The sequence below is a fragment of the Mustela nivalis genome (assembly GCF_964662115.1).
Source record: "Mustela nivalis genome assembly, chromosome: 2".
Lineage (NCBI taxonomy): Eukaryota > Metazoa > Chordata > Mammalia > Carnivora > Mustelidae > Mustela > Mustela nivalis.
Window position 1 is genome coordinate 123,126,508 of NC_139021.1, and position 12,217 is coordinate 123,138,724.

The 12,217-nt window shown below is 43.5% G+C and overlaps 1 protein-coding gene across 1 annotated transcript in view; it reads right to left on the reverse strand.

Annotated features, from left to right (window-relative positions):
• ANK3 (ankyrin 3) overlaps positions 1–7,579 on the reverse strand; it is a 335,126-nt gene extending 327,547 nt beyond the window's left edge. Inside the window, 1 exon segment of the mRNA XM_082721630.1 lies at positions 6,954–7,579. Coding sequence (XP_082577756.1) covers positions 6,954–7,067 — 114 coding nt within the window. The 5' untranslated portion in view covers positions 7,068–7,579.
• Positions 7,580–12,217: the final 4,638 nt, after the last annotated feature.

The following is a 12,217-nucleotide window of genomic DNA, read 5'->3' on the forward strand; positions in this document are numbered from 1 at the left end:
ATTTTTTTTCTAATAATATAACTACAAAAATTATAAAGCACTACCAAATCCTCTTTATCCACAAGCATACCTATTGAAAACAAACCTTTTTCCATATTGAGTTTCAACAGAACACACATACACACAGGACTCTATCACCTTGTCAAAGGCAAATCAAGAGACAGAAAAGACCACGAACCTGAAGAGTATGAAGAAACAGTTCAATAGCTACAGAATGTTGCTGATGAAACTAACAACATCTTAAATAACATATTCAGACATTAATAAATGTATAATTTAGACTAACATGATCTTGCACTGATTATAATGGTAATTGATCAAGAACAAGAAAGGTTAAGTTTTTTTTTAATGAAAATAGGACTTTGAGAATTAAAAAATGTATCATGATAGGAATAGAGAACCAATCAGCAGACACGTTTTATTCAATTGTTTCCTTATTCCTAAATGTCACGGAATGTGAAAGGACAAAGGCTTACAACTTTTCTATGAGTTCCATCCATCCTCTTCCACATGGAGGAAGCATGGAGATGGGGCAGCAGCTGCTTGTGCTCCTAGGGAGCTGACCTGCCTGGTTTCAGTGAAATGACTTGGCACAATCTCTAAAGGCTCGGGTTGGAAACAGTCCATTTACTCTTCTGTTCCTTATGAGAATCAATAACAAAAGCAACAACTACAACTATATGGCCCTTGCTTCGGCCAAGCACCATTCTAATCCTAATTCACTGAACTCTCATTGCAACCCTGTGACAGAAGTATGGACTATTTTTATATTCATTTTGCAGGTGAAAAGACTGGGGAACTGAAAGGTTAAATAACTTCCCCAAGGTCAGACTAGCTACCAGTCCTAGCACCTGAACTCAGACACTCTTACTCTACAGTCCATGCTCTTAGTCACTGCGTGATACCACCTCTCATCTGTCCACCTCCCTCCCATCCACTACCTACTCCACAAGCCCCAGTTTGGTAGTAGATGATATGATGCCACCTCTGCCCTCAAGGGGCTCACAGTCTCATGGGAGCTCATGATTATAGTGCAGAATATCAAGGATGCTGACAGACAAATTAGACTCTGTACACATCTGGAGTCCACATACTCAGCAAAGCAGGAAACAGAGTAGGCTCCCTTTATCTAATACAGGTCCACACAATCCTCTCCCTCAAAAGTCCAGTCACTTTAGTCCCAAACCTCCCCCTGCCTGGCATCATGGGTGCCATAGCTGCATAGGAAACTAGGCATTGAGAAGGTCTGTAAGTGTCAGGAAGCACCAAGCATCTATAGCAAGAAGTAATACTCAATTGTTTATGTCTCCTGAAATTCGTTCTCAAATCTCTACATTGTTTCAATCCTAAAAGAGACCACCAGATTTTTATTACAATAAACCCAGTGGTGGGGCACCTGGGCAGCTCAGTCGTTATATGTCTGTCTTTGGCTCAGGTCATGATCACGGGGGCCTGGGATTGAGCCCCACATCAGGCTCCCTGCTCTGCTTCTCCCTCTCCCATTCCCTCTTCTGTGTCCTCTCTCTCACTGTGTCTCTCTCTTTCAAATAAATAAATAAAATCTTATAAAAAACAAAACAATAAACCCAGTGGTTAAATACATATTCCAAATGAGGCCTATGACCCAAGATTAAGTGTAGACCCAACAGGTATGAGCCATATGACCACAGGCAAGTTCTTTATTCTCTTTAAGTCTTCATTTAGCTATTTAAAAAATGGGGATGTCTCATAAAGAAGTCTCATAAAGAAGCTGTGAGGAAAAAATAGTAGAACAATCCATAGCACTCACACCGCACATCACTGGGTACACAGTAAGCACCTAAGACACCACGAGACTATAGCAACATGTCTTTGAGGATGCGAAGTCCTGGTGTTGGTGATTGTCCATTTATTTTCAAAATTTAAAAAAGAAATTATTCAGATAAAACACTAAAATCTACTGCAGAGATGGGGGGCACCTGGGTAGCTCTGTCGGTCAAGCAACTGACTCTTGATTTTGGCTCAGGTCGTGATTGCACGGTCATGGGTCGTGGGACTGAGCTCCATGTCAGGCTCTATGCTCAGCAGGGTGTCTTCTGGACATTCTCTCTCTTCCCCTCTTCCTGTGCCCCTTCCCCTGTTCGTGCTCTCCCCTCCCCATCTCTCAAATAAATAAATCTTTCTAAAAAGCCTATTAACAGAGGAGAAGAAAACCAGACACCCTGCTCATACTGCAGTGGGTTAGTTAGAGATATAATGCTGGTTATTTGAGGTTCCCAGTGTCTAGGAAGTAGCTGATCGCTTAGAAGATTCTCTGAATCAAGTCCATTTTGATACACAGCTGTGAAAATATTAATTACATATGCTGTTTTGTGTTGTAGGTTAGAGCACGAGCTAGAGTTAGATGTTCCATGCTGGAATCTTAAATGTACCACTAAGCAGTACAGGAACATCTTCATGGGCTCACGCCTCAGTTTCCTCATTTGTAAAATGGGGATGATAAAAATACTTTCTTTGTAGGGTTGTGTAAAGATTAAGTGAGCCTCCACCTACAAAGCAATTTAAAATCCTACCTGGTACATTTTTAGTGGTCAACAAATGTCCTGGGAGAAAAGACATGGATCCAGGAAATTTAATTATTCATCTTCCGCTTCAAGCCAGGAACTTGGCAGTTACGCTAGAATCCGATCTCTCCCTCTCACATCCTACGTCCAGTCCACTGCCAAGTTCTGTTGAGTCTTCCCCTAAATATCTCTTGGATGCAACACCCCCTCTCCACTGTCACAGTCTCTGCCCTGGTTCAGCCCCTCAGCCTCTCTCACTCCTGAATCACCACCAGCACTTCCGGACGGCCAGCCCGCCGGCTGTCTGCAGCACAGCCACCGGAGGGATGGTTCTAGATCATGCAGCTGTTGGTTTCCCTGCCTACCACCACCGTTCAAGTTGGTTCGAGTCCCTCTCCTTCGAGAGGGTGATTTCCAGCCCCAGACAAAGTCTTCAGGACCTGGCTTTGGGCTGCTTTTCCAGCTACCTTTTCTGCTGAACACGCCTGTCCTCTTTGCTCCTTATTTATGTTTTTTCTCACACACTCCAATGTTCCCTCTTACTTCCACCACTTTGGGCATGGGACTCCTGCTTGCCTATCTTGCTCACTCCTCCTCCAAGGTTCAGCTTCTCCAAGAACCTTCTCTGAGCCCATTTGGGTTAAACTGGGAGTCTTCCTGTGGGCTCCTGTGGCTCCCTTTCCATGTGTTACGTAGGGGGATTAATGGTGCTCGGATCTTTCTCTTCTCTCTACAGAGAGTTACTAGACTGTTGCCTCTCTGGCTCCTTTAGCTTTGCCTCCACCACCGGATGCCATGCCAGACCCACAGAAGTCACGCAATAAACGTCTGCTGACCAACTGCATGAATCCAAAAATGAAGCAATGAATATTCATTTCTGTTCTACCACTGAGTAGCTGTAGGAGTCTGACATCAATAATTAGAAAAGATATTAATCATAAAATTAACTGTCACTATATCCCTATATAGGATATATATAGGATAATATATATATAGGATAATATAATATATATTATCCTATGTCAGTGATACATATACGAATGTTTCCTTTTTTAGTGTACATTTCCTTAGATCACCTTAAAGTTATTTGTTTTGCCGTAGAGTGTATAAATATATACAAGCATACTGGTGAACATTAAGAAAACTATTGAATAAGTTAAGGTCAATTCTCATAATACCCTACAATACTGAAATGTATTTTACAGTTTACACGGAGAGAAGGCAAAATACGTAGGTAATTCCCCATCAGAGGCAATAAGGAAAGTGTGGGCCTGAGAGCATTTGTGACTAGCCCTCATTAACCCATGGTAGTAGCTTAGGTCACCTTCTGACCACTACCCATGGGTCAGGACCTTGCTCAGTGCAAGGGATATAAAGAGTTCCTCTCTGCAACTTGCTCAGCCAGGGCATGGAGCCTATATGAACACACCCAAAGACCCTCCATCTACATCTACCTTAGGCAGGACAGCTACTCATGGCCAGCCTTAGCAGCCCATCAGGAGAAGAAGAGAGGGAAGGGGAAAATCTATCAGGAAAGAGCAATGGGAAAGTCTGCATCAGGAAGATTCGTAATGTAATAAAAAGCAACTTTTAAACAAAATACTCATGAAAAGATTTTAGGATTATTATTATCATTATTTTTTTTTTTTGCTTTAAGTCAGAAAAACCAGTGATAAAAAGATTAAGGGTTCATCCATGCAGGTGTGTATCCTTTAACAACAGAAAGATCTTTTTCTTGACAATAAACTTGTTACAGCAAGAATAAAACACATCCTTATTAAAATACAAGGCATTATAAATTCCTAGAAGTTTTCTATTTTTTTGATTGGTAATCACTTATTCATGGCTATCAACATTCTTAACAGACCAAAGGTGGGTTTAAAAAAAAAAAAAACTGATGAAATGTGAATGCAGTGTTGATTTTATGCACGTATTATGATTTGATTATAATACTTAATAATGTCCCATACTGTGTGATGTCACATCATATGGAGAGAATCAGGAAAGGTTCACCCTGAGCTTGCTCAGACCTGAACTGCATGGGTACCATGAACCAAATTCCTTATTTTACAAATTAGATATTCTTTACGTTTTTCTTAAGCTTTCTTATTTTGTGATTTTAGGAGACTACTCACTATTACTTTGATGTAATTAAAAGGTCCTACAGGATATTCTACATATGAGCGAGAGCAATGAATCCCATAATAACCTGCAAAGTATATAAAAGCAGCTTTTCCAATCGACATGGGACCTATAATACGGAGCAAAGTAACCCACGGATCTTTAGGAACAAAAAGAAAAAGGAAAGCGCAAGTCAAAACAATTCACTTTATAGAGAGTAAGTGGTAGATATGCTCTACAACAGAAAAAAGAATCTAGATTATGTCTTCAAAGTCACGTGATCTTGACTTTATATTTTGAAAGTAGTCCCTGAAATCACTAGACTGGGAATATTTAAATCTCCTGAAATACATGTATCTTTGAGAGGGAATATACATATCGTACTATGTCACGAATCTAGTAGTGCAACAGCAATGAAAGTGTTATCCCCGAGCCACTTTCCGGATCAACTCTGTGACTGTCCTGAGAACAAAACATTTAAATCTGCTTACACATTGACATAGCGATATTGATATTTCTCCACGTTCCCTTCTGGTTGCTAAGAGATTTACACTGGACAGACTGTTGTACTCATAACAAAGCACTTTGGTCCACAAAGCATTTGCTTCAGCTCATCGAGTCCAGAAGCTCCCTTTGCCTCACTCCTTCCCGATTTTGCTTCCAAGTCAAACAGGGGCCCAGGCCCCAAGGCAGCAGGCCTGTCATCACCACAGGAAACTGTGCTGCATAAGGCTGGTTCAGCCAACAACGCTTCCAGAGTAGGAAAGGCAACGGTGACGTTGTATCTTTATACAAACACATCTACCTTCCCCCATGGTTCTTAAAAGCCAGTTTACCACTGTGGGAGTGGGCAAAGATGTGTGGAGAGGGGGCACTCAACAGTGACCTACCCACAGACAACCTGGCACGGTACAATTAGACCAGAACCTAGCCAAATATGGCAATTCCATAACTCTGCTGTGCAAGGCTTTGAAACATGCACTCTGAGTCTGTACTTTTGTAAAAATGCAGTCAAGAAGTTTATTTACAAGAATATTGAAGGGGGAATGTTCTATATTTACCACCTTGCAGCAAAGCAACTGTAGCCCTCCAAACCCGATCTCGTCAAATCTGCCAGGTAACAAAAGGCAGAGAGGCTCTTTTTCCAGATCCTAACCCTGAAGAAAACGGCAAAGGCACCAAAAATATACCCCATCACCCCTGAGGAGAGGCACATGTGGATGAAATCTGCGTGTCATTTACAAGGCACACGCATCACTGCTCAGAGCGAATTAAGATTATCTTTCCCTTGGGAATTCTCACAAAGAGACATAAAAATGCTTTATGACCCGACTTTCGTATTCAGATCACAGAGTTTTAGTCAGTTTTTATTAATTGCCATGGAGGGAAAGTGATTTGGGCCCTCAATCCCCACAGGGTACCTAGGAGTCATATTTAAGGGCACAGCCACTAAACACTCAGTAAGTACTCTCAGGTGGTAATAAAACACCACTGACCTAGAATATTCCTCCTCCTCCCCACCACCACCACCTTAGAATATCAGCTGGGGATGATCAATGCCTAAGCTTTAATCAGAAGCAATCAGTGAGGAAGGCTTCAAGTCTCCGCTGGGCCAAGGGAATTCCTGCATTCAGGATGATGTCTCTCCCCCAGCCGAGAAAAACAAACCTCAGTGATTTTAGCTTCACGTAACAAAAGAAAGTTATTTCTGGCAGCTTATTTCCATTGCACAAGCTAACTAGCAGCACCTTACAAAAATAAGAGGCAAGAGGAAAGAAAGGGGTGAGGGGAAGAGAAGCAGGAAATGACTTTTCTGCTCCGTCTTTAAGGTCACAGATCTGCCCGCGAAACGCACACAAGTGACAGTAGTTCTCGCACAAAAAGCTCCCTTTCCAGGAGCAAGACCTCTAACAAGTCCAAAAACCGGCTCTCCAGCCTCTCCCTCAAACTCACGTCCCCGAAGTCCGTTTAACCTTGACGGGGCCAGGAAGAAAGTACTTTTAACTCCCTGGCAACACCTTTCTGTGTCATGTCGGCGTGCCCCAGCCCCTGCGAGGAGAGGAGGCGCACCTTCCGCATCAGCCCTGCAATCACCCCCACCCGGCATGCAGCCTTCCCCCTGCCTCGCCTGTCCTGCGGCCGGGGTCCACCGGTGGGCTTCATCATCTGTTCCCAATTTATCCCCTACATAGCACGTGAAAACAGCCCTTCATGCCTCCAACAGACGCCAGGAGGAGATTAAAACAAAAAGATGCCAGGCAAGATAGATGCTCTGGCAAAGACCACTACCTTTTTCTTCCGATCCCGGGACCGTTTGCGGTGTTTCCTTTTTTTCTCAGTCTCTTCTTCAGCATTGATTTCTAAATCCCTGTTTTTCTTTAACTGGGAAGCTGCATGAGCCATAATGCATTTAAAAAGAGCTTCTCAAGCACGCAGGGCTTCCTCTTAGAAGGTGATCTCCTCCTCGGGCACCTTTAGCCAGGCTTACGGCAGCATTCCAATCACTGGAGAGAAACCTTTGACCAGAAGCAGGAAGACATGCAAAATGCAAAAGATGCTGTAGAAGCTGAAGCTTTTAAAAACCCCAAAGACGGTTCCCAGACTTCATCCTCCACCTTCCTGCACCTGAACCTTTACACGAGAGTGCGGCCATCGTAATGCATTTATCGTAGTGAGAAAGACAGCTGGGACAGAGGAAGCTGTATTATGGCTGTGTCCCCTGCCACCAGCTGGAAGTGTCTAAGTGATTCCTCGGAAGGGGGAATGCTGCAAAGGATGCTTCTCTGAAGGGAAAAAATCCAGAGTCACCACACATGCAGGAGCGAAAATCCAGTACTAATTCTGAAAACCTATTTTAGAATCCTTCGAAAAAAAGACAGAGCTGCAATTTATACATCACCACTAGTTCTGCAACGAGCACAATTTAACCCGTAATAGAATGGAGCCGTTCCTACTTGAGTTTTAACTGCTGATGGGGACAAAACACATAAAATAAGATTTCACAAAATGCACTACATTTCGAATGGAGATCCTGACCACATTACAGGGGAAAACAATGCATGCATTGCTGGTCTCAACAGTGCGTCCTTTATGCTGAACTATGGGCTTAAATGCATTTTGTGGGAGAGGACTACAGAAGGGCCTGTTGTCTTTTAAAAACAACACGCTGATTACAACACATCATACAGAAAGACGTGAGCATGTTGGTGTATGGAACAGATGCCCGATTCAGAGGAGTTCCCCAGGACTCTCCTCTCATGTGGTCCACGGGTCGGAGGATGGGCAATCTGGGCAGAGATCAGGGTTTCGGAGACACTGACATGGAAATCTGGCTTCACGTTAGGGTTTGCTTCAATCACCTTACTATTTTTGCCACCTGAGTCCCTGCTGACTGCAGCCTCTGAATATTCATGATGGAGAAGTGAAGCAGCAGTTACTCTCTGGGCCTGCTGGGGTGGCTTCTGCCAGGACATACCCCAGAAGAAATGGCCTAAGTCAGGAATCATGTATACACACAGGGGATTCACATGGGTTTAGCAAGAAATGGCTGAATTGAATGGTACACTGGATGGACCTAAAACACTTGAGCCCTTGTAGGAAACCCTAAATGCACCAGGAAAATGAGCGGGGTTGGTGGGGGTTGGAATGGGGGGCAGTGCGGATGGAGATAATGGTCCACTGGAAAGACTTAGTATGTTTGCTTTCAATACCATGAAGCCGTGTGCTTCTTCCAACTCAAGAAGTCTGTAACTTTAGAGATCAGTCCTTTTGGCTTTGCAGGGCTGAGGGCTAACACGCATGAGAGCTGGAGCAAGAAGACCAAAGGTGCCGCTTGAAGAGCCGGCTGGCGTTCTCCGGAGCTGTTGTTCGACTGCTTAATAAAGAACCTTCAATCCCGGAGACCCAGGATTGAGTCCCGCATCGGGCTCCCAGCTCCATGAGGAGTCTGCTTCTCCCTATGACCTTCTCCCCTTTCATGCTCTCTCACTCTCTCTCTCAAATAAATAAATAAAATCTTAAAAAAACAAAAACAAACAAAAAAACCTCCAGTGTGAGCGCTCCTGCAAACAACAGCCACTCACTACATTTCAGACTTGGAGATCAAAGATCTTCCTCCCCATCCCCCCTGTAGGGGGCTTCTTCACCCTCTGGTGGGCGGTGATAGGCAATGGGAAGAGAAAGATGGTAGGCGCATGGCTTTCTGGACCTGCTGCGAGTGGATTTCACACTCCTCTCCCTGTGACTCCCGGTGACCGATTTGAAAATCATGTGGGTCAAACCATTCCCAGAGGCCTACTGCGTGCGCTGGGGGCCTACTGCGTGCACTGATGTTCATGGGCTGCTTCCCCACACAAACCATCTCCAGGAAGAAAGACGTCTGGAAAGGTTCTCCCTTGCCTACCAATCCATCAGCTGACAAAACAGAGGAGAAAATGAAGGAGGGGAATGAAATGAGACTCAGATCCAAAAGTGATAAATCACAGTTGGATCTTAGTAATAAAAATAAGTGGTTTTTCTACCAGAATAATTTTTTTTATTGTAATAGGAATAGGTGGGAGAGACTATACAAAGGAGAGACTATACAAAAGTTCTAATTTTTATTTAGAACTTTTGTATAGTCTCTCCTTATATAAAACACCTTGTACTTTTGAGGAAAATTCATACAATTTCCTTTCCTTATTTTCAGCAAGTTGAAGAGAACAGCCAGTTACAGAACTGGTTCATTTCCCACCGGCTCCTGGACCCTTTTTTTTCTTCCTTTATAGACACTAATGATACTTTAAAATATATTTCTAAGTATCCCTGATCAGAGTAACCTCTTTGGCTAGGGCTGTAAAGCTATACTTTCCCATTGATCTCTATCAGCTAAAGCATTGTTGGAAATTAGGAAAACAGGCCACAGGTGTTTTTTAAAACTAGAATCATTCTTTGTTTCCCCCAAATTACTCAGAAGTTGAGAATCCATCACAACTTTAATGTTGCCATAACATACATTTTGTGTTATGCTGGATTTTGGAGTATCTCAGTAAGTTGTTAACCCATCCAAAATAAAGTCTAAGGCTTGTTTAGATTTTCTTTCTTACAGAGCATGTGGGCCTTTGTCCTCCATTTCTAAGCCAGAAGAACTTTAAACAGCAATACCACCAAGGAAAGCAGCCCTGTGGCTCTGTGATTTTGACTGTTATACTGCTTATGTCTTAGTTCTTTTCTCCCTGCGCAGCCTACATCCTGACAGGCATTTAAGCATGATAGCCACAAATACTAGGTGTTTCCCTTCCCAACCTGAATTGACAGTTCTATCAATAATTCTAGAAAGCAAGCTATTTATAAGAGCTGAAAATGAAACATGAAAATAATTTTTAAAAACTTGAGTCTCTGAAGTCTATGAAGATTCATAAAACTTTTCCGCTTAAGTCTCAAGAGTTTGCTCTCTTTTATAAGGTTACAGAATTAGTATGAATCTTCCAAGGAAAATGGAGGGCACAGCAGGTATAAGAGTGTGTCTCCGAGCAGGGTGGCCAGTGTCTGAGAACAGGAAGGAAATGCAGGGTTCGGTGGCATCAATTACCACTCACATACAGGGGAACTTCTCCAGTCCCACTCCTTGACATTGGCCTTGAGGATGTACTAGACAGAACTTACACAGGATGAGGACAGCCTGGGCATGGAATTTCAAAGCTGTTGAAAGTTAAAGAAAGACTATTCTTAAGACACTTCTCTCTAGGGAAGCAGGGGGAGGGGAATCTGTTCTGGTTTAATGAAAGCTCCAGCTACAGGAATTCCTAAAGCATCCTTTCAAAAATAAAGTAAAAGTGATCTTTCAGACTTACTAGCAGAAATCCTTCTTGGACTATGTCAATCAAAGAACAGCAAGCCACTTGGAGGAACTGAAGGCATGGTATCCTAGCACCCAGCTTTATGTCCCCTTACCCTTCCTGCAGAAGGCAGCTTGGCTGAGCAATCTGAAAACCCAGCATCCTGCAGCAAGGAGGAGTCCTGGCCTTTTCCTTGCTTGGACCTTAGTTACCAGAACTTATGTCAAAAACTCTCCTTACGATTCTGCCCCAAATAATTCCTGATTTCTTATCAGAAGTGACAAATTTTATTCAGAGCATTACAGCATAAAACTAGTACAAAAAAGTAAAACTCAAACTTTCTAGCTTGGCACTGGGGATAACGTTTAGATCCTAAATAATTTCTAATCTGGGAACCAAAACTCTGTGACCAACTGAAATCCCACTGAAAACAACATCAAGTCAACTCATTAGGATGTCACAGGCTTGAGATGCCAGAGAGGGGGATTTTCCTTCACAGTTTAAGTGAAGTTCCTTACACCTTGCCAGGATTTTGAGATCAACTCGATTACTTCAGCCAATTAGTACCTTGACCCCTCTGGTTGGTTGTCATTCTATCTCATGTCTCCACAGTGGTGAGCTGGGTGGACACACGAACAATGTACGCAAGTTCTATGAAGAGGATACTGTCTCTTGGTCATTTTGAAGTTACAGTAAAAGAGCCCTTTGGAAAAAATGTGACACGGTGATGTGGAGAAGGGGAAGACGGGGAGTGTGAAGAAAAATGGAGGACGGAAAACAGAAAGAAAACCAATGAAGAGAGTGTTCTCCCCTGCCGGGGAGGCTGTACCTTCCCAAACCCACCCCGAGTTCTCGGGAATGAGCCAAGTGTGTGTTTTGATGGAACGAAAACTGTTCGTGCTGCTGTTCGTGTTCCACTTCCGTCTTCTCAGAAGTAGAGCAGGCTCACCGTACGAGTCAAAATATTTTTCCTTCACAAAGAAAAATGGATCCATCGTCATTTCATTAATTTTGGCATCCTAGATAAAGATGATGTCAAGAGACCTTGAGCAGGTTCTGAACAACGTGGGGAACAAGAAAGAAAACAAGCACTAAACCTGTCAATGGTTATACGTGACAGAAAAAGCACCCTGGAAAATTCTCAACTCATAGTCACAGATTCGTCTTCATTTTCAGATTAGACACAAGAAGTGTGAAAGAAAGAGAGAGAGAGAGAGAGAAAGAAAGAAAGAAAGAAAGAAAGAAAGAAAGAAAAGAGGGACACCTGGGTGGCTCAGTGGGTTAAGCCTCTGCCTTCAGCTCAGGTCATGATCTCAGGGTCCTGGGATCGTGCCCCACATCAGGCTCTCTGCTCAGCAGGGAGCCTGCTTCCCCCGCCCCCGCCTGCCTCTCTGCCTACTTGTGATCTCTGTCAAATAAATAAATAAAATATTAAAAAGAAAAAAAAAGTAAAAGAAAAGAAAAGAAATGACTTGCTGGACCACACTGAAAGACTGGTGGTCCTTCCCACACCCTGTGGGGTGGCATCTTCACATCCGTGAGTGCTGGCCTCGGGCCTGTCCGTGTCCATGCTCCATCTGCCCTCCGTCATCCCTGGAGGAGATGGTCCGGCCAGTTCGATGGCTTGACCTCAGTGCTGCAGAGCCGGCTGGCCCCAGGCTGCCAGCTGCTTCTGCCACCACACACGAGCAGTAGAGACGGGCTTCCCCAGGTGTCTCCGCCACAGCCACATTGGCT